The following is a 22,954-nucleotide window of genomic DNA, read 5'->3' as shown; positions in this document are numbered from 1 at the left end:
GAGGTTATAACTGTCTCACGAAAACACATGACAGCATCCTTCCTTTGTGCTTTTTTCCCCAGGGAGAAGACTGACTACTGCTATAGGTTTTTAACAGTGGGATATTCAGGGGGGAGTGGGGCTGGAGCTTGTGATGCTGCAAGATGTTAAAACACTAGTCTCTGATGTGTACAACACAGGGTGCCTGGAGTTTGGGCAATGGATTGAGTGTGGCAGCCAAGTCTTGAAGGACAGAAACTCCTGGCAAAACAAAATTCTCAAAAATTCTTAGTTTTATCTCTTGTTCTCTTTCTACAGAGGGTACATAATGCTATAAAACATCAAGAAATTCCCTGCTCAGAAATGTAATAGAAGAGAGATACTGTTATTCTTTCTTTTCTTTTCTTTTCTTTTCTTTTCTTTTCTTTTCTTTTCTTTTCTTTTCTTTTCTTTTCTTTTCTTTTTTTTAATAACAACTTCAATGGTTAAGCTTCAAGTCGCTGTTTGAAGAGCTGAATGCCACTGTGGAAGATAGGCCCTTGCAGTATGTCAGATCAAATTATCACTAAAAAGATAAAACTGCAAAAGCAAAATAAGTAAATCTCTAATGTGAAATGCCTTCAGCATAGGCAGTCCTTGTGCATTCAGCAAAACCACAAATTCACAAATTCAGGTAATTTCATGATCCTCTCAGCGTCTCAAACTGGCTTTGTTCTGTCCATGTGCTCTCTAGTTCAGATGGTTTGCATCTGGGCTGCCAGCAGGTGAAGAGGCCCTGGCCAGAGGTTTATCTATGTGAACAGCACATGGAAGATTACAGAACCTGACATTAGAAATTGCCAGACATGACCAGCAACAACGTGAGAACCTGACAAATGTTACAGACAGCACTATGAGCGATAGCTGGCTCTCGCAGGTGGTGAAGGGGGAGTCATATGAGAAATGGCCAAACTTCAGAGATTACTAGAGCATAGTGCTGGGGCCATTGGGGAAATAAAGTCTTTCAAGGCCAGCTGCACCCAGGTAATAGGACATTATATATTCAGTTAAAGCACATAAGACCAAAATGATCAAGGTATTAGTATCAGAAATACCAAATATATTGGTCACTATACAGTGTTGCTATATAGTATATATAAACACTATATATATATATATAGAGAGAGAGAGCATATATATATACACACACACTATACGAATATAATATATATTTAATATATATACACTCTCTATATACAATATATAGTGTTGCTATTGGTATTTCACCAATAGCAGCACTAGAACGAATGGTTAGAAACATGGGAGAACAGCCAAGGGTACTATGTAAAAACATCATTCCTCCCTAACTGCCTTCAACAGTTACCAGGCCATGTTTTCCACAAACACTGAGAAGCTGGAAATTTATTTCACTATGCCTTAGATGTGAAAGCTCAAGCATTCTCTAGTGAAAAACTGAATCCAGCCAGTACCAGAACAAAACACAAAAATGCTACCAATATTAGCAACATTGCACCTTAAAAAAAAATATCAGACCAAATTCTGGATCTAACATCTGAAGTAGCCTACTTACTGGTTACATTCTCCTTCTTAAAATCTGTAAAAAAGAAAAATTAAGATGTAAAGAGGTGTTGTCCATAAGGTTGATAACTGAGAGCATGGAGGTAGGGAAAAGATCCCTGCCAGAAGAGCCCCAGCAGCTACTTTCTTTGCAATGGCACCCAGAAAGCAATTTTGCCATTGCTAAAACTGATTTTGGCAACAAGGATGTTATGATGCCAGTTTCTCTCAAGTACAGAGCCACATTTAGAAGTGAGTTTTGAAAGGTTGAGGAGTATTTTTCTCTATATCCCCATTGAATCAAATAGGTGAACAGCTGATGATGCTGTTGCAGTGTAAGGAGCAGATGCTGGCAGGATGGCATTTACTTTGCACACCTCTTCCTACTATAACAACTGCTACTGAGGAATAGGTCAGCTTTTGTTTTAGTTGTAAATTACACCCTTCACAGTTACTGTCTTCTTTATTAGAAGGCAGTGGAAGTGTCACAGTCTGGCACACAAACATGCACCAGCACAAATACAGGGCTGACTCATACCCCTCAGATCCCAGATAAAACCTGTCAGGTCTCTTCTTCCCTTGACAGCCTTCATAAGCTGAATCTCCTCTGACAAGAATGCCCCAGGCAGCTCCTGCTCCCAAAGGAGGGATCCCCTCAAGGATCCATGCAGCCTTTCCCCTGGTTGTGGCTGGAGGCAAGAGAAGGAGGAAGAGGTCCACCAAGCTGTGGGAGCTCCCCCAGGGAGGATCATGATGGGGGACGGGGTGGCCGCAGAGCCAGCTGACACTAGGACCACAGGAGCTTCATCCCACCCACCATTTGGGCCTCATCTCATCCATGACTGCTGTCTCCTCCTGTCCACCTCCCTTGCTCGACAAGCCGCTAACCCAAGGAGTAGCAGCATGCAGTCCATTACCAAAGAAAGGGATCCTGGTGCAGGCGCTGGGGTCCTGGTGCAGGCTGGGCAGCCTGTTGCATTCAGGAAGGGTGAGCAGCATCAGCCCTGGTTTGTAAATCCCCTTCTGTGAGTTTTCCTCCATTGAGAGCCATTCCTTAAAGCAGTAGAGATCCTTTACAGCAAGGCAATTCTCTCTACATTATTTTGCAAAAAACAGTGAAATACAGCAGTCAATGGCTTGATAACAATTGCTGCATTCAGCAGTGGTGTGCGGGGTTCACGCAGGCTGACAGAAATCCACAGATTGGGCTATGCTTGTCTAAGCCAGCTGAGACTCTGTCTGGCTTGTAAACTGCAAAGGAAATTCTGTATAAAATGTAACAGCTTCCTTTAGGAAACCCTCAAAGATACATTTTTAATGAAGCTGTGTTGTGCTCAAAACACCACACATGTCATAGTCTAAGAGGAATATTCATTCCCGTCTTTTCCTACGTATTTGTCAGCACCTTCTGATAACACAACAGGTCTGGGTGTTACCTGAGCACTTTTCTGTCCATTCTAAAAATCTCACTTGTCTTCCATAAATTATACATAAAAGTATTGTCCATTAAAGACAGGAGGTGAGCTGTAATGCTTAATTTTTTTTAAGATACATATTTGCCTATACTTTTAATCTCATACAAGCTCCCACCCAACTTTCTTCTTTTCTCCACAGACATGTTTCTCTTTTTCAACTGTAACTTATCTGCAGCAAAACTTTTACAGAGCTTGCCAAAATAAGAGACTATATTATCTCCTACCTACTGTGGTACCTCCATAAAAAAGGGAAACATTCACTGAAAATAGGCTCTCTGCATGTTTAAATGTTTCTTAATAAGAAGCTGCTTTGTGAAGAAGGCAAAGACAGAAATACCTGCTCTAGAAGACACTGAAACAGTTACAATAGGGGAAGGTTTGAGTGTTTGTTATATTGATTAATTTATTATCTGTTTACATATTTATTTATTTGTTTTTAAGATCCTGGGTTGTAAATCCACTTTCAGCTGACATGTAGGGACAACTTCTGCTGAACTCAGTTGAAGTCCTTAGCAGATGTCTATTCTTCCCAATGACCATGCTGGTTGGTTCAGTTGGGTATGGACACAGTGAGGCAGGAAGATATTATCACAATAAAGTTTTTAACCAGAAACACTACCTGGGCTGATGGAATCTCTGCTTGTCTACCAACAGTTTTGGCAAGAGTAGGTGACAATGAGCATTAGTGATAGCTGCCAACACTGCAAACATTGACAGCACCATGACACCTGAAGGACTGAGGCCATTAGGGTTTTCAGCATGGCAAGAGGACAGGAGCTCTTTAGCAGCTGTGATAGATGCCTTCACATCTACAGATCAAAAAGCTGAAGGCCCAAACTGTGCTGGCTTTGGCCAGTGCTGTTTTCGTCCTTCCTCACTTCAATGAGAGCCAGTATGCAGCCAGATGTATCTTTTATTACTATTATTATTAAACAACATGTGGAGTCATGAGATGTTCATAAACATCTGAAGTCAAGAGATGTTTAGCCAGTGAAATGGGAAAACCTTACTTTTGGAATGCTGGCTGACCCTTAGAAGATCTAGATTGCTGCATTCACTCTAAAAGCTTGTGCATCCTTAAACAAATCACCTCTATAATCCTGTTCATTACAGTGTAAAGTGAGATTATGTTCATCGATGAGCCTTCACTGTTAAGGCACTCAAGGAATGTCGTGACAGAGTCATAGGGAGGGACAGTCAGTCTCCTTGACATGAGATCATACCATTGTTATAACACTTAATCCTGAGCAGTGAGAGCCTGATGAGATCATATGCAAAGGTTACTTCAGATTATTATTAGAAATTTTATGCAATGTAAATGACATATTGACAAAGATCAGTAGTAAAAGAAGAGGACAGGTGCTCCAGTAGTATTTTACACATGAAAAAGGACTGTTTAAGAAAAGGTGGACACACACACATTGACAAGTGAATGGTTTTCCAACACAAGACTGTTCCCTGGAGTTCAACCACTTTCTATCAGCAGCAGTTGAAAAAGAAATCAGTGGTGGGAGGTAGGAGTTGCTGTTACAGCAGTAGTCAGTAGTAAAAGACAACCGATAATTATGAGACAAGACATCATGTTCCCTTAAAAACAAGAAAACTCTAATTTTAATCAATTTACACCTCAGTTTACATGAAGTGAGATTTTTCTCATGATGTTCTTTGTGTTTCACTTCATCCATCTTGTTTTACCAGATGATTATTTTTATAAAAACTTCACTCAGTCTGCTTGTCAGTTACTGTTCACACTGACTAGTTTCCAAACCAAAATGAACATATAAAATGACATAGGGGGAGACAAAAATGGTATAGAGAATAAATGGTAATAGGACAAATACCTCAAAACAAATGGAAACATGTCAATGGAAAAATGCCCCTCCAAAATGGAAGAATTTTAAAGTATCTGATAATTAAATTCTTACTCAAAAAAGCAGTTCAGTGAAAACTGGTATAGTCTAGCCAATTTCTGTAGAAAGGTATAAAGCTGTCAGTAAAAAGCAGATATGATAACTGGAAAATAACCAAGACTGTGTGAAATGCATTTAGGAACCCCCAGGGCTCCTATAACTACATATTAGATGTCTGAGTTAGCAAAAGATGTACTGGATTAGGGTTTTGGAGAAACTGCTGTCCAGCTGATATGCTGTGGGAACAGGAAATAGGAAGAACATGCTTTCAGGGCTCTGGTTATGAAGTAAGTTACATTTAAATCCAAATTGAAATCATTGGGAAAATCATTAGGAAAAAAAAAAAAAAGATGTGCATATCCACAGACAGACTGGTGGATTTGGATTTGAATAAACATAATATCAGTAAGTCCATTAAGATTTAGATACATTTGCAAATGTCAGGCTTGTTAGGTCAAGATCCTCAGCAAGTGCAGACAGGATGTTGATTTATATTACTCTGACTTCAGTCCATAACTTTATGTGCCCCACAAGTATATATCCTCCGTTGACTCACCAGGAGTTTTGCTCCTGCAGGGCCATACATGAGCGGGGAGAAATGAAGTGAGTCCATTACCCAGACTTTACTGAAATTTTTCACAGAACATTGTGCAAAATCCTTAGCTGACAAATGTGCTGTTCGTGTGTGGCTTAGATATAAATACCGTTACACATCGTGAAAATACGCAGAGAGATCATATACTAAAGGGCATAATGACAAAGAGCAGAACATCAAGGCAGCAGGAAGGTGTCTGCCAAAAACCAACAAGACTCAGTGCTGGTTTGCAGAATAATCTGTGCATATTTACACATACATTTCTTAGGATTATTCCATTACTATGCATGCTGGGGAATATAGCACAGTACAGGCGCCAAATGGAGAACACAATGCCCTGTCATGCTTCTCACTGGGTTCTTCCTGTGTGCCTTTATCTTAGGGGTAGTAGAGGAGGAGCAATCAGGGAGGCCAGGATTACGAGATGATGTCCTGTTGATTGTGCTAAAAAGTTCCTCTGTAACTGGAAAAATAATTGCCAGTAGACTGCAATTGGCTCAAGTCCAGCTGGCAGAGCACTGTCTCTGCTCTTGCTATGTCTGCACACAAGACTTTCATTTTAGTTGAGACATCAGAATTGGGACTGCTGTCCTGATAAACACTACTTTGAATAATCTGTTCTAAGACATAGTTCAAGGAAGACAAGAACTAGGTACTGCACTTAGGCAGGAATGTCAGCCCCCCAAACACAAAATGAGGAATGACCAGACAATAACCCTTCTAAGGTTAAAAATTAACATGCATCAGATATATTAGATTGTTGTGTTAGAAAAAAAAGAAAGCCTCTCCCTGGGATATCTATACAGGACTGTCCTCTGCAAGACATGCCAAGCAATCGTCATTCCTTCCTAGTTAGTACTAATGGATCCTCAGCTGGAGTCAGGGCGCAATTTGGCTATAGCACTTAAGAAAAGATGCACCACAGGGGCTCCAGAGGCTTAAAAGGCAAGACCTAGGAGGAGAGTTTGGAAAAAGCCTGGCTTTATTCTAGCTTGAGAAAATGAGGAAAACTTGATAAAAGAGAAAGGAAGGAAACTCTCCTCCATGCCCGTGATGGGAGGACAAGAAGCCAAGAAGGAAGGGTTGCTCTGCAAGTTGCATAGGGAGGGAGCAGTGGACTTGGACTCATCACACAGACACCTGACAGCAACGGATTAGCTGTAGCAGAAGATGCTTTGGACTCTTCAGAGTCCCTTCTAGCCCTGTTTTAATGGACATTTCTCTGAGTATGGGACAGCACATATGCCATATAGGTGGTTTGGCTTAGCAAGTACAATTACCCTGGCAGTGTCTCTAGTTCAGTCTTTTTGTTGTTTTGTTGTGATCATGGTAGGAAATATTTAACAATTAGTATATTGCTTTGACTAGATGTTGTTACGTGTAGTCTGTCTGTATTTATCCAAAATTACCAATGATTTGTTTATAGTAATAATGATTACATACTGATAGTCTTTGTTATTTATTTAATTCAACTGTGTTATTCAATGGGATACTTCTTTTCAACACTTGTTGTTGAAAGCCCTATACTACACAGACCTCTGGGCCTGAAAGTCACCTTAAATTCTACTGATGATCTCAGACAGAGCAAGGTTAGGCCTTCTTTGTGCATATGATGAAGAAAGCAAAGACTGATGCAAAGGAAAAACCCTGCAAACATAAAGGGGCCATTTTCACTCAGTACTCCTGTGTATCTGGACAAACTCTCCCTCACCACTTCCCTGCTGCCTCCACATCCCCGTGAAATAAAAATGAAAGATAAGCATTTTTTCTCTTTACCTGCACACTGGTTTTGGAGTTGGCCCAGCTCCCAAGGGATTGCATTCCTGGAAGATGTAGTTACACAGTAGAGACTCAGCAGCCGGTTGACAGAATGAACTCACCATTTTCAGTTCAGTCCAGGCAGTGTGAACAAGCAGCTCTTGGGTCTCTTCTGGGTCAGCATAGGAGGAGTTGAAGAAAACAAGAGCATTCTTTGCCAAGATAGCACTACACACCTCACCTCTGTATGTGCTGCAGTAGCCTGCATCACCCTTGTACAGTTTGCTGTTGAGGGCAAGAACACACATATACAGTAAGCATACACTACAACCATAAATTCCTGCAGGAGTTAACAGCTAAATGCCTAGGCATTGTTTCTGAATAAAATGGCATCCATAAGGCTGAAGTGGGTGCATGACTATAACTACTAAAACGAGGTAATACCATCCAAAAATGGAACACTGCAAAGAAACCAAGTGTCAACACAGGGCCTTCCAGGAGAACTCTGGATGTTGAAGGACTAGCCTCAGCTTCTAGTATTAGAAGTGGACAAGAAGGCTGAGGGACAATAGATAACCCTGACCTAGCAATTCCGCTCAGCCCGTCTCTAGACTCTGATGGGAAATCATTTGGGGTTTTTTTATTCCTCTGTAGAAGAGATCAGAAGTGCTGCTGTTCAACAGTGGGAATTCATTTAGCATCTTGACAAGGAGTAGTTTAATTTTGTATAGGTTTGGTGAGCAGGTGCCAGGTGGGTTCCACTCAACACACTCCAAGAAATCCTTTTCAAAATAAAATTAGCAAAAATCCTGCCTATCTCTTTCCAGTTCCTGCACCCCTCTCAGCTCTATATCTTTTCCACACATCCTTCTCATTTGCTCAAAGTAGATGTTTCCCCCTGCCTGTGGCTGCCAGAAGAGGGAGGACCTTCCAGTCCATGGATGCAGGAAGACAGAAGACACAAGGCAGTGGAATTTTCCATGCTGTGCTTACCCCTGCAAGATCTTTCTCTCCCCTCTCTACTGCATCTCCCAGTTTGCAAACTCCTGTCCTTAAGCACGGGGCCAGAAGCTATGCTGGAGCAATAAAAAGGACAACAAGGTCTGCTCCTTCTAGGCCATTTATTTATTTTTCCCGTGTCTTTGCATGTAGCAAGGGATGGCTGTCATTCCTCCTACTTCCCCAAAACCATCAAAAGAGTGCAGAAGGGCAAGTGCACACACAGGTCAGCTGCGCTCACAGCAGCTTGCTCTGCTGCCTGACAGAGAGCTGAGCAGCAGCAAGGTCTGTGGGCAGAGGATGTGCCCTCAGTTCTACCAGCTGCGGGAAATAGGGGCAGGGGCAAGGAAGAGAGCACCTGGGAAAGCTGCCTCTCCTATATGCAGGGAATGACGGAAACAGAGAGGGAGGAGAGCTGGGTGCAGCTGTCCCCATTGCTCATTCAGTCAGTTTAACAGGGGTCACGGAGTTCAATTCACAACACGCCAACCATTTGGAATAGCCAACAGAGCTATTTGTATCTTTGCCTTTTATTTCTTTCTTCTAACCAAATAATCACTCATTGTCAATGTCCTGCGGGTTCTTGTTATTTTTCTTAAGAAAACTGGAGCTACATTGAAAAGGGGATTATACAGGATGACCGAACAAGCTTTTATCCAGCCCAAATTCCTGCTTTTACGACGCTGCTCTCAGCAAACAGATTACACTTTCTGGCCCCAGCTTAGCTGCACTGTTTTGGGATCAATATCCAGGTGTTTTTTTTCTTTGCTGTGGCTTTTTTTCAGGTTGGTTAAAAAAACATGAAGGAAGTGATTCCTCAAGGCAGTAACACAACAGCAGTGCTGCCGTGACACTCTCCAGAGAGCCTGGGCTCTGCAGACACCCTTCACGCGACACCAGCACCTCCCCTGCATCCTGCATTGATCCAACAGCCCGTGACTGTTCACCTGCCGTAGGGCAGGTTTTCCAATTAGCACTGCACCGTGCTAGAGCAGACCGGAGTGTAGCAGAGGTCATGTTGTTCACATCTTTCTGACGATACCAGGTTTTGGAGCGTATAAAAGGTGTGTCCTTCATTTGCTCCAAAAGACAAGAGAAGACACAGACATCCATGCTGCTGAGTTTAATGGGCCACAGAAGCAGCTGGACAAGAGCCACCAGTGTTAATATCATGCTTCCCTGTTTTTTTTTTTTTTTTTTTTTTTTTTTTTTTTTTTTAATCTACTGGGAACACACAGATCAGGCCATGATGGAGAAAACTGATAACGTTTTTATTGCAGCACCTTATCACTGAAAGAGAATTTTAGACAGCAAATGCTGACAGCAACTGCTGCAGAATCAGGCTGAGCATTTGATAACTGTTTCCAAGCCTTTTACAGTTGTATGGGTGCAAGTGTAAAGCGTAAGAATATGTCTGCCATCATCACTTCACAGTCAAAAATCACTTTAAAAATTCCTGAATTTAATCTGACAGACCCCTGTGAAGGAGGTGAGGACCTTAAAGGGGAGCCTGAGTTGGCAAAGTAGCAAAGCCATTTCCTCAGATTTTCTCAGGCTGTTCTTTGCTCTGAGGACTGATAGCTCATATCCTTCTACGCAGGGTAGCCCTCTCATTTTGCTTCCAGACTGATCTGCCAGTGGGACATGCAGAAATATGCCAAGACTCTTAAAAAAAGAGCCAATCAAATTCTTCAGTACTCCAGAAAATACTGGGCAAAAATCTATGATTCAAAAATCTAAAATTTATGATATAAGTGTGGCTTTCCTTGTAACAAATATCTGAACCTCACTTGCCCTAGACTTGTGATCATTGTACCAAAATACATTTATTGACTGCCTACAGAGAGGAACTTATTTTGCAGCTAACCTTTTGCCTGAAAATTTATAAGGTCACAGAAGTTTCAGCTGTGTAACTTTGAACAGAATTTACACCAGAGTATTCTTCCCACGACTGTATTTTAAACACTTTTACTGATGTCTGATGCACTGTTTGAGATAGAGAGGCGTGTTTATCTGACTGGGCCTGGTTTCTATTCCTATCTGTATAGAGGAGCTCAGCATTTCCTGCAGGTGAACCTCACCTGCATTCTTGGGGTCCAGAAACATTCTCCCTTCATTTAAGCAAAGTTAATTAAATATGCCTAGTTTTTCTCTCCTTCTGCATCTTCCCTGGCCCACATAAGTTTCCCAAACATCCACATAAAAATAATTCTTACCTCCATTCTGCTGAGTAGGCACCAGATCCAGCAGTTTTAATGAGCAAGGAGAAAGAAAAAATGGAAAAGACATCAGTGACATTTCACTACCCCCTCTGAGAAGGGTATATTAAAGGTCTTGTGCTAGGCAATCTGTCCAAAACCTGGAAGCTGTCTGAAAATGACTTTGTATCTTCTACAGTGGAAGAAGAGTTGGACTATGCTGGATACTCATAGGGAGAGGAAATAAATTATTGCCTACAACCTTGTTCTGGTGGGCTGGTGTGCCCTAAGCCCATTCCTTTACCTTTATCCTTTGCATTCAATGTGATTGGCAAAATGTCTTCAGTTTAAGCCCCTGTGTGCCCATTTCTGTAATGGGCAGGGAGAAAGCTCTAGCTGGTGGAGCAATCTTGCCTTCCAGTCCACCATGTCTCATGAAACACAGCTGCACTGTTGCGGGTAGGAGTGACTGGACCAAGGCCCAGCCCAGGTTACTTCTGCCCTGGCCCCCAAGAATTATCATCCCTGCAGAACACAGGATGCTGATGAGTCCCAGATGAATGACAGGGTTGAACCAGCATCATGTTTCTGGCTCCCCAGGGATTCCTCCCTCCACTACCCAAAACTGGGTAGTGCCCCCAAGGCCAGGGCCTTGCCCAAATGGGAAGGACAAACTGCCACCTTTCTGCCTGTGTGGCAAGCACAGTCAGCCAGCTCAGGCTCTCAGTATTTCTCCTCTTTGGAGCTCCCTTTCCTTGTCTGGGAGATGTCCCCACACAAGCACAGTTTGGGGTGCAGAGAGGTTACTCAAGGCACAGCAGCTGTGCAGGCCACCCTGTATCACATGATGAGCAGGAGAGCCTCTTCTGACAGAAACTTGCTTGTATTTTGGATGCAACCCATTGGGAAGCGTAAGACCTCATGAAAGCTATTTTCACCTTGCTGTTAGGCGATACTAATGCTGGACACTAGCCACTACTTCCTCCGCATGGATGAGTTTACCAAGGGCTTCTGGGACACAAAGTACAAGACAGCATCAAGCATTCAGGAAATGACAGCTGTGCCCGTCTCTGAAGTGTAAGCATATATGAGGAACTAGCCTGGCGGAGGAGGCACTGGTACTCAAATTTAGCCTTCTACAAACTACAAGCTCTCCACGGCTTTTCATGTGCCTCCACAGCACTTCACACCCCTTTCCTCTCTCCCAGGAAGAAAGCTGGGACTGCAATTGCAAGGGTAAAAAGTAAAAGCCCCTTCTTTTCCAGCATACCTGAAATACTGATGGTCGCTGCAGCTTTTGCGGCACCAAAAGTTTTACTGTGTTTGTTAGTGGCTAGGCAAGTGAACAGGCCAGGTCGGGTGACGTATACCTGCAGTCTGGAGTCAACCACTCTGTCTTTGACACTTTCCACTATAGATCCTGCAGAAACCTGAGAGAGTGAAAAGCCTTGTGCAATGGTGTTTCCAAATTAAAAAAAACACCACCAACGACAGCAACAATAAAAAACAAGACACCCACCTCCAAGCATTGAAATTGGCATTATTTTGGTACTTTCATAGCAGATGACTTCATGAACAAAAGCAAATGTTAAAGATTTCTCCTATTCCACACGTAATACTTTCACAATTAATTTTCATTTCCAGAGGGTAGTATTCCTCAATTAGTATCATCAGTATCAATTTTACTGATGTAATTGAGCTGGACAATTGCTCCAGGACCTCTACTTATTAAATCATTTGTCTATTTATGTCTTAGGAAGTAAAAGCAGCATATGGCTTTGTGGCCCAACCATGGCTGTAAAGAGAAAGCTTTGAAGAAAGCTTGGAACTCATTAATTTTGAATTAAACAACCACTGCTGCTTTTTTAGGATCATAAGGAGTGAAACAGATGTTCTGGCTCCCATACTTGGAAATATCTTACAGAGTTTCTTATCTCACAGCTGAAAATTTGGAAGGGGCTCCAAATGTGGTAATTCTGGCCTGTCTGTTTCTCAGAAAAGAAATTCCCATGCAAATGAAATTGGAGCTCGTTGGGTTTTGCCAGTGTGGCTTAATTTTATCCTTAAGTCTTTCCTGATCATTTGGCATTTGTATGGCCTAGGAGGACACAGTAAACCAAGATTCTACCTTGCAAAGGCTATAGCACTGAGTAGCATTTCCTTTTCTACCCTTCACATCAGTAGAAAGCATCAAGAAAGCATCAAGTATAACTTAGGTGAGATGTGGTCATTTTTGAATCCCGCTGGTGCTACTTGGCCCTAAGGATAGTGCGAGTTGTCTCCCAACAAAGCTCTCTGCCTAAACACCTAGCTTTGAGTTTAGCCAGATTAATTTGACCTCCTTGATATCTAGTAGAAATATGATTTCAATGCCTCTGATCCCAAAAGTATTAACAGTGATAACTGCAAAAGTAAGAAAGAGACAACAATGTTATATCACTTCTTTACTAAGCAGATTGGTTTCTCTTCAAAAAAAATTTAGATACTAATATATTTGTTCTACCTCAGTCAGACTCAGCTTAGAGTTGTGGTGAAAGGACATGTGTGTATCACCAGCTAGACTAACATATTTATAAATTACGTTTCAGAGTTGGGCAGTATGCTGGTCGTCGTGCAAATGCAGAGACAGAGATATTTTTAGTTTTACTGCCACAAAGTCAGTTCAGAGAGATGGGAACTCAAGGGACATTTTTTCATGGGTTTATCCTTGTTAAATTATTGATCAGATTTATTTTTACAACTTTTTCTACATAGAAATTTAGTCAGCATTAAAATATTGCTGAGTCATTCCTGGTGGAAAGGAGAAATTTCTTTATGGGTGACCCCTTGTCTCCTGACAGTCATCCAGGAGCAAAGACTGCTAACACTGAGCTGACTATGCTGTTTTTAGTCATCTCCTCTTCCCTACTGCCAGTTTGGGCTTCAACCATATACCATTCCACAAACTTCCCCCAGGTGGGAAGCTGTTTGATTTTCACTGACTGCTGTCACATGTGATCTGAAGTGTTTCTCCTCCCCTTCATCCTATATTCTTCTTTCTACTAATTCAGTTAGAACCTCAGAAATAGCATTTTAAAGCTGAGGTTCCAGTCTGAGGCCCTCTGAGGGGTTTCACACAGCTGGATGGCCCTCAGATAGGAAATATGAACATGGTGAGCCAAGATTGCTCTCTTAGCTTGGACCACACAATGAAAAACGCTTTGCTTGCCACGTCAGCTGATAGAGCTCACCGGGACAAGGAAATATACTACAGCTGACAATAACGCAAGGGCTAGTTTCAGCCCAAGGTCTCCCCGGGTGAAAACAATCCCTGGCTGACTTGGCTCACATAGCTGCAAACAGTATGAGCAGTATGTGTTACCATGTACAGTATGGAAAATCATCATGAATCACATAAGAAAGCCTCATGAAAATAGCAGGTAGTTGAATTGCAGATCTTCCAAGTTGTTTTTTTCTGCTGGGAACCTGAGATCTTTTCATTATATTAATTGATCCCTTTTGCTTTTCAAATTCGTTCCCTGAGATTTTGCTTCTAGCAGGTCTGTTTTAAACCTTGAAATTCCATTCCAGCATCTACCAAAGGAGAGACTTCATCATATCTTCATACCTAGCTTTCTTACCCTTTGTGATGCAGAAAACTACAGTTAAGGTCCATGGTGTCCTGTATTGCACACCAGGAAGAAAAGGCATTGTATTTTTGTTTGGGTAGACGTCTACTTGGGTAGACAAGACGGCTGCTACTTAGAGGGATTTGCATTTTTCTGTTCAAAGGCGGTTTAATAACCACAGCAGCTTCCGACTCTTTAAAGCTCAGGTCAGCTTTCAGAGATAGTAACACCATAGGGACATCGCAGGGAGCACATCCTCAAGTGACTCCCTGTTGCTTGCTTGTGAGTCCATATTCATACGCATATGCTCTATTCCACCAGCTTCCCGCTTCAACTTTCCCAAAGACAGACTTTCATTAAACAAAGGTCTCCTTGCCATATTTAAAATGATGTGGTCTGGAACACAGCTCTCTTGGGACTGACTTTTGTCTTGAAGAGAGAAATGCCACAGCCTATCTGACCAGCTAAGCAACAGTCCTGAGTGAGGGCCAAATTGACTGGCAAAATACAGCTTTCTGCAGGGTGTCTGTGCTAGTCAGGGCAACGCAGAGCAACAACCTTCCTAATACACCAGGTGAAAGTAAGTTGTAAAAAGGAAAGAAGGTGGAGAACAGGCTCTAACTATCCTGAATTGTTGGTCCCTAATACTTTGAGGCCCCCTCAGAGGCAAGTTGGAAATCCTGCTTTTCAGCATGCTTCTGAAAAGAGAGCAGCAAACTCTGTGGTTTTATTGTTTTCTCAGCTGTTCTGCAGCACACAGACAGAAGCATGATCTTTAGCCTAGGAACTAGTAGAGGTGGCTAAAAAAGATCTCAAGGACATTCATCGTCCAAAGGAATATGGCAGGGGCTGAGGCAGAAATCTGGATGATAAACACACAAGAAAACCTGCCTGTGAGTCTGTGCAAACAGATGTTCCCCCAAAATATCCTTCCCCAGTAGTAACGCTCTTATAGGGGCTGTTAAATTCACTACAAAGCATTGTTATAGCTGGCCTTGTGGTACTCTCTTCTTTTCATGCCACCAAGTAACAGCCTTTGCTGTTACTTTACTAATGTAAGCACCTTTTGAGGAGATTCAGTTGTCTGATATTGGTGATTCACCTGAGGCTCATGTAAAAGATTGTCTTGCATGCTGCTTGAGGGTAGGTATGCCATGCAACCTAAATAAATTGTAGTGGCAAATACCCAGAACCACCTACAATAAGATTTCTTTTCCAGAGGGAAACCATCCTGCAAAGCTTGAGTGAACACCTACAGTTCTCTCAAAATAATTATTACTGAAAACTGCTGAAGGGCTCTGCAGAGACTGATTGGCTTGCCTGTTACTGTTTTCCCTAGTGACCTCAGGGGAAAATAGAAAATGACTTCTAATAACACTGAAGGTTATTATAAGGTTTAGCAGAGGTAAGGAAGGTGAGACAGCCTGCAAAGCAGTCCAGTCTCCTTAGTTTATATTCTAGTACACAGAAAGAGGGGATATAGACCAAAAGGGGAGCAGCATTTTGAAGTAAGGAACTTTAGCAGGAGGATTTACTGATCCTACTGGACAAGGAAGTCCACACAAGCTGCCATTGTCAAACTCTGGCTGAAACACCTGTATTTTACCGGGGATCCGTAAGAAAGTGCAGAGGCAAATTGCCAGTCTGCACCCAGTGGCAGATCAGGTTGATTCCAGAGCACTGCACCCCATGGCGCACATCTTTGAAAGTCTGCTGAAAAACCATGGAGAATATAAAACATGGCCACAATAACCATGTGAAGATCAGAGGAAATCTATTACAGAGAAGCACTTGAAAACAGTTCAATTGATTTGGGTTCCCAGGAGTGTGTTTGAGAGCTGACTTGACTGTGGTTTACAGTTTCACTTCTAGGGAGGCAATACTGGCATTAAATGACTCTTCTGTCTAGGTAGCAAGCTAGCAAAGCACCAAAATAACCTACACAGGGATCTTAAATGTTTTAAATGGTCAGGATAATTAAGCTGTGGAACAATTTCCTGTGAGAAGTGTTGAATTTTTCATGTCCTAGTGTCTGCAGTGGATGAGCACCTGCCTCTCTTGAGGACATGCTTTTAGCCAGGAATAAATTGGTGACATTCTTTAGTGTGCTACCCAGGTCAGTTACTTCAAGTCTGCAAATCTGCAAATTTATCTGCAAATACTTTATGCATATAGGGTATTCCCAAACTGGCATTTTGCCTCAAGATCATTTGTCCTATCTAACTGCCTCAGTTTGCATTAAATGTGTTTTCTTTGTCAAATTAATATTTTTTTCATGTTATTGTTATCATTATATTTCATAGAGGTATCATTAAAAGAAAGGCCAGAAAAGGTGGCTGCAGAAATACTTAAATCCAAGACGAAGTCCTAGATATCCTGGCTCAAAGGAAGTTTGTAAACCTCTGAAGTATCCTTCATCTTGCATTTCCCAGATATTGACAAATAAAGCTGAGCAAGACCCCAGAGAAAGCAGAAAGATTTTTACAGAGGAGAAAAATGCAATACAGCAGCTAGGCACTCTGATTGCAGAGCAAGGCATGAAATAAGACAGAAATAGAACCCACAGGGCCTGGCTCCCAGCCCTGCATTTTAATCATTAGCCTGCGTTTCTGACTGCAAGCAGACCTCAAGAGCCAAAGGTATAAAAAAGAGACACTTACAGCTTTTCCATTTTCAAGCCAGGTGACAGTGGGGACTGGTATGCCTGTTGCCGCACACCGCAATGTCACCACAGACCCAAAGGTGATATTATGGGATTCAGGAGCCTTGAGGATTCTGGCAAATACTGTGGGAGAAGACAAAGATACTAGTTGAACAGATATTTAAAGCTGAGACTCAGACACTGTTCTGACATGGGGAAGTTTCCTCTTCAACAGATCTTGAAATAGGCCATGGCCCAAGCCCTACCAAAAATAACAAGCTTCTTGGTGAATGAGATGACAGTCTTGGGAGAGGGACTACAAGAAGAAAGAAAATGAGCAGCATGGTATATTCTGCATATGACAGGTCAAAATTTTACCTCTGGAAATATACAAACAGCCTGAGTTTGATACTTCAGAGGAGGTAATGTGCAGAAAACAAGGGTGAACTCATCTAGAATAGACAGATGAGACAACTTGTAGCAGATACAAGGCAAATTATGATACTTGTTTAAACCACCATGTAGAGACCACCAGCACAGTCACATATGGTTAAGGTTAAGGGTCAGATAAGCTCCTCAGTATGATCCCATTGATTAGCACTTACCACAGAGAACTGTTTAAACCATGGCATTCTATATGCTGTTAAAGCCTTGTTCTGAGGGAAGGGTGTCTAACACCAGACTGTGAGGGAATGGCCTGCAAGCATTTCTAGAAATTGAGATTCTAGAGGAAAAAGCAGGTTTTTAAAATGCCTTTTCATCTCCAGTGTTCTTGTCTCTTTGCGGCAATATGGTTACTCAAGAGTTTGTAGATAAGGTCCCCCTTCCCCTAGAAGATACTCTCTTTTGGTGAAAAGACAACACTGAATTGCTTTTGCTGAAAATGCATTTCAAAGTAGAAATATGACTCTGATGGCCTCCACCAGCTGTATTTCAGATGCAGTACTTGGACCACATAGAGGAAAGCAGAGAAGAGAGGCAGTTCCCACATGGAACATTTGAGTTTTGAACCAAAATTGTTACTGGAGATGCCTGAACGTTTGTACAGAAGCAGACTGAATAGCTCTGTGCCATTTCTAACTCCACTTTCTCATGCTTAGTGAGTAATTCTGTCTTTCTACCTTCTGAACTGCACAGCAATGACTAAAAATCTCCTTCAGAAATTTTAGTAGCAAACCGGGGAGATTCTCTTGCAGGTCTCAGGCAGGCTTTATATTTTATTCACCACTTTCACTATCCATATGGTTCCGCTTACCAATTATGTGACTATGTCATAGTCTTTCGTGTCTGTGTTCACTCCAATGAGCTTCTTGACATTGACCACTGACTGCCCCAATTTCCAGATGGAGAACTGAAAAGCAGTATATTAAGAGACCAGCCAATAGTCTCTTGAGAAACTAAGTATATGTCCCTGGTGTCTGGGATGTCTTCTATCAAAATTAGAGAGACTTTTTCCTGCAAAATTTCAGCTGGAATAAAAATACATACACTTTCCTTCTATCCAGTCCTGGCTTGGGGAAAGACTGAGCTTTGTATTAACAGAGAATCTAAAAATAGTTTTCATTTCACTTGTGGATAAATAACATTAGGAATACATTTCAGCACAAAACCCTTTTCATCCTAGGAGCAGAGCCATTCAAGAGAATCGTGGGCTGGGTTTTTGTAAAGATTAAATTTAAGATCAGTGAAGTGAAAATGGTAGGGGGATATATATTATATTCTGTTTCTTAATTCCTCTATGCACTCCAAGTAGTCCCTCACCATCAATGCTCAGTGCTGCTTATTTGAAGTAGAAACTAAGCAGTATTAGGGTTGTCATACCCCACTGCTTCTCAGAGTGGCGGCAGGTACGAAGCTCCATTGCTAATAAGGAAAGCTGCAGTCACTGGCCAAGGCTTTTTTTCTGAAGAATAATAAGCAAAATGAAACCTTTGCCTGAGATTTCACTTCAGCCCATTAACACCAGATGGTTATGAATTCCACCCCAAGCACCATGGGCCAAGCTCATAATTACTTTTATACTTCATTCGGAGAAATACTAAACTTTTGGGTCTGTCCTCTGGCAGCAGGTATATGCACATGGCTCCCACTGAAGCCAGCACATTAATTTCCAAAGCCAGAATATGGCCCTTAATGCTTTTCTCATGCTGCCGTTATTTTTACAGTGTGCCACTGGGACTGTACTCGCATGATATTTCTGCTGCTCTGATCCTGTCCAGCTTATTTAATATTGAAGTAATGCATTAATAGCACCCCATTAGCCAGTGCCAGATACAAGCACATTGTTCCATTCTCTGTACTTCTACTTTCCCAAATCTGCCAAAAGTTGTTAGCCAGGAAAAAAAAAAAAAAAAAAAAAAAAAAAAAAAAAGGTACCCTACAAAAATTATCATAGTTTTACAGATGGGGAACAGAACCAGCATTAGATTAAGTGTCTTGCTGAGGCTCACACACAGTGCCTATGGCGGGCCAAAATCCTTGACCCAGCTCCTCTGGTCTCCTCAGACAGTGGCAGTCACTTCACTTACTTTAATAACCCCAAGTGCTGTTGGCTCCAGTACTCATTTGCTAGCATTCAGAAGGCAAGGTATTGGGCCATTCAAGCCTGAACTCCAAATATGGGGTGAAAAAGAGACTTACTAACAGCGAAGCATTCTTGTTTCGCTTGTGTTAGCTCCATTTCTGCTAAAGCAAATAAGACATCTGTATTGTTAAATACACATTTTTTTCCTCTGAAGTGTTTTTCTGTTCCATTGCTGATTAGCACCTCAGTGAGAGAGGTACTCTCTGTACCTTTCTCTGACCTGAGAAAGGACTCTCCCTTCTGCCTCCAGTGCTGTGTATGCAAAATACTGTAGACATATTATCTAGCCTACTTCCTAGTTAGGGCTGAGTTTTCAGGGCAAACTAACTAAAAGTCAGCCTACCAAGAAATAAGCTGATCTCAGAAAGTGTGGAATACACAAAAAGCTTGCTACTTTCTGTTTCACGGTCTGCATTTTCAGTACTTTTGAAAATGAAGTTACACATTTAATACTGTAATATTTAAAGTATTTAAATTTATGTGTTTTTTCAAAGTTTTCTTTTAACTTAAATTTTTCTCATTTAAGTACTTAACTCTAGACACTCTGAGTGGAATAATTTTTGTTCTTACATTGTTCACTTCTTAAATCATAAATTCTCTGTGGGAAAGACTGGACTCCCTTGGTCTTGACAGACTTTGAGTGCACCGGTTACTCATCACTGGTGCAAAGTCAGGTGATACCACCAGGACAAGATTGAGCTTCTTGTGGGCTCTCATACCTGTGAGGAAACTTACCTGTATGTTACTTAAATGGAGGAATTCAGCCTCCAAAGCTGTTATTTATGCTTCTTTGACATTTTTTCATCATATTACACAAAGAAAGAAAGAAGAAAAGAAAGAAAGAAAGAAGCATAGGGACAAAGAAAAGGCAATTCTGCAGATGCCAACACAAGCAGTCAGTAGGAGATGTGGGTAAAGAGCAGGAAGAGGCAGGAACAGGAAATGCCAATAAATATTTATAAAATTAACACTATTTGTTGGGCTTTGGGTATACTTCTGTTTTCATTTTGCCTCAGAGTGAAAATTCCTCACAATTTGATGATTTTTAAAATCTCCACTACTTGCCTTCCTATTCCAGATACTTCTGAATGTGGATTTTACCAGGATCTTTGCCTGTTTAGCAACATAGGCTGTCACAAGGTTAACAACATTCACATTGAGACCCCCACAGTTTCAGCATGGGATTTACACAAAGATATGTCAAAAAGGAGGTAGAGAAGGTGGAAAATGAGGGCTTCATTTATTTATTTATTTAAATGGAAAATAAAACAGACTGCCTCACTCACAGAGGCTGGAAATGAAATCTGGTCAGTTAAAAACCAAACCAGTATGTAAAGTTTCACTCCCAAGCCCCCTAATAAATATCCTTTCTTTTACAGCCCTACTAAATGATGTACTGTACACAGCAGGGCTTGCTAGGAGGTATCTGTACTGAGGCCAGCTGCTCTCGTTTCTGAGAATTAGGTAACATCATCCAGTCCAAACAGTAGAGCTTTAATATAGTCACGAAATTTTTATACTATAAAAAGATTAAAGCAGGGTCCCTCACCCCCCAAGTTTGAACAGCTAACTCTTTCCAGGTGACTTTGTTTTTCTCTTACCTTTGACTGAGCTGTGTTGCATCTGGATTTGGCCCTGATCTTGCAGTCTGAGCAGATGCCACCCTGTGACTGGGAAAGTCCTGATTTTTGTTAACGTGGGGCTTGACTTGCACCTAAGCAGGAACTCATGTGGCAAGAAGCCACACTGCCCCGACTAGAAAAGGGCAAAGTGAAGTCCAGAGCTTCCCTTTGCCCCTCTCTTCCCTGCGCTGCTCCTCTCCTGGGGCCTAGGCAAATCGGGAAGTTGCTCCAGGGCTTTTGCCATGGGAAACAGGAGCCTCATCAGGCTGTACATGGAAACACCATGGGCTCCTGTAGAAAGATTCCTATTTCACAAGTCTTTACACTGGCTTTGATGGATCAAGCCCAGTCTACCACTGTTTTGGGGGTGGGGGAGTGGCATTTTCTTTCAGTGCAGATTTTCCACCACCATTGGCTTTGGTTGGAATTTGACTTTCAGGAAACACAACTGACATCTGCCAATGTACCTGAATTAATCCAGTTTTAAAACATCAGTGCATATGCATTGTTGCAGAGTTTGTTGCTAGTCCTGGCTTACTGTAAAGCAAACTTAATAATCCAAACATAGATGAGGTCACTGAAGTCTGAACTTGGGTTTGCAGCCACTCAGCAATTACAGATACATGCTCCCTTCTAACAACGGTCTTAGGCTGACTGAATATATAAGCAAAATTTGGCATTTCCATACTGTGAGATTTGATATTTCAACCTTGATTATTACATTTTTATAATGAAAAATGACCTTTTGCATGATTATGACCAGGTCTTTTGCTGAAAACATTTGCCAGCTAGCCTGCAAACCAGTGTGGGTAAAGGCAAGACTTACATGCATTTTTCTCTGCTATAGCTTGTGTCATGCTGGGAACTGATGCAACCACATTACTGGAAGAACTGGTGAGGTACATATTGCCTCGGAAAATTTCCTGATATAAATACCCTGGCAAAGCCTTTGCATTGTGTACTATTCATGTTTAAGCATTTAGGAACTAAATTGTAAAAATTTTTTTTTTTAATCATGTTTGCTGTTGTTCTGGTGGTTCTTTCAAACCTGAAGTATGACAGATTGAAATGATTCCTTCTTAACAGAGGACTTCTTCAAAGCTGAATTTTGCTTACTAATCCATACAATATCATTTATGCTTGCCACCCATACATTCTTAAGCATGGTAAAAATGAGTCAACCTGTTTGCAGTCCTTGCCAATAAGAAGTACGGTTTTCCAAATCTCCATTAAGATTTGTTAATTTCACATCCATTTGTTCTTTCTGAGAAATCTAAATCAGACATTCAAGAAGGGATAATAACCAGAATGTCTGGAATTTCCTTCCCATTAGTAAGATAAATGGGGATATATGTATGGGAAATGGGATATATATGTATAAAAAAAGTTGCAGCATTTGTATTTTCTGACTTGTCAAATTAATCTGTGCAAAATCCCAACAATTCTTGAAATACCAGGTCTGAAAACCCACTGCACATTACGTTCATTGATCAGCAGTTGCAGAAACAGCCACACTGAACTATGCACAGCAATTTATCCTGTGCCAAGACCTAGAACTGAACAAGCGAGGCACAGTCTCTGCAGCTGACACGATGGGACTGAATCCCAGCTCAGAGAACAAACAAATTCTTTAGTAAGCACGACCAGCAACTTCTCTCGTGCAGCAGAGACAGACTCTGCATATGGATCACCACCATTCACCTTACAGAAACTGTTCACGTCGTACCTTCACCACTGCTCACAATGTGCTTCCACCTTCTTCCAAAATTACTGGGTTAATAATTAAATCTCATGATAACTGTAGAGACAATTTTGCTTTGATCCCTGTGTTATTCTTATCAAAACTGCAATATTTATCTTTTTGCAAGCTTACCAAGTAATTACAAAGAGGAGCAAAATGCTGCAAGCAAAACTGATAAGAGACACTTCCACTTATCTCTATCAAATTTCTTACTTGTTTGTATTTAATCTCTGTCCAAAACATGCTCATTGGCAGAGAACCATGGGCATGCAGACTATCAAAAGAAA

The 22,954-nt window shown here is 41.5% G+C and overlaps 1 protein-coding gene across 1 annotated transcript in view; it reads right to left on the bottom strand.

The window, feature by feature from the left end:
- MUSK (muscle associated receptor tyrosine kinase) overlaps positions 1-22,954 on the bottom strand; it is a 58,891-nt gene that overhangs the window by 15,786 nt on the left and 20,151 nt on the right. Inside the window, exons 6-11 of the mRNA XM_062599903.1 lie at positions 16,740-16,864; positions 11,742-11,901; positions 10,490-10,496; positions 7,293-7,559; positions 2,454-2,629; positions 1,550-1,573 (exon numbers count right to left, since the gene is read on the bottom strand). Of these exons, the coding sequence (XP_062455887.1) occupies positions 1,550-1,573; positions 2,454-2,629; positions 7,293-7,559; positions 10,490-10,496; positions 11,742-11,901; positions 16,740-16,864 (759 nt within the window). The remainder of the gene's footprint in view (positions 1-1,549; positions 1,574-2,453; positions 2,630-7,292; positions 7,560-10,489; positions 10,497-11,741; positions 11,902-16,739; positions 16,865-22,954) is intronic.

The sequence above is a fragment of the Rhea pennata genome, chromosome Z, assembly GCF_028389875.1.
Source record: "Rhea pennata isolate bPtePen1 chromosome Z, bPtePen1.pri, whole genome shotgun sequence".
In the NCBI taxonomy this organism is placed as follows: domain Eukaryota; kingdom Metazoa; phylum Chordata; class Aves; order Rheiformes; family Rheidae; genus Rhea; species Rhea pennata.
This window is presented reverse-complemented; position numbering and strand designations above follow the sequence as displayed.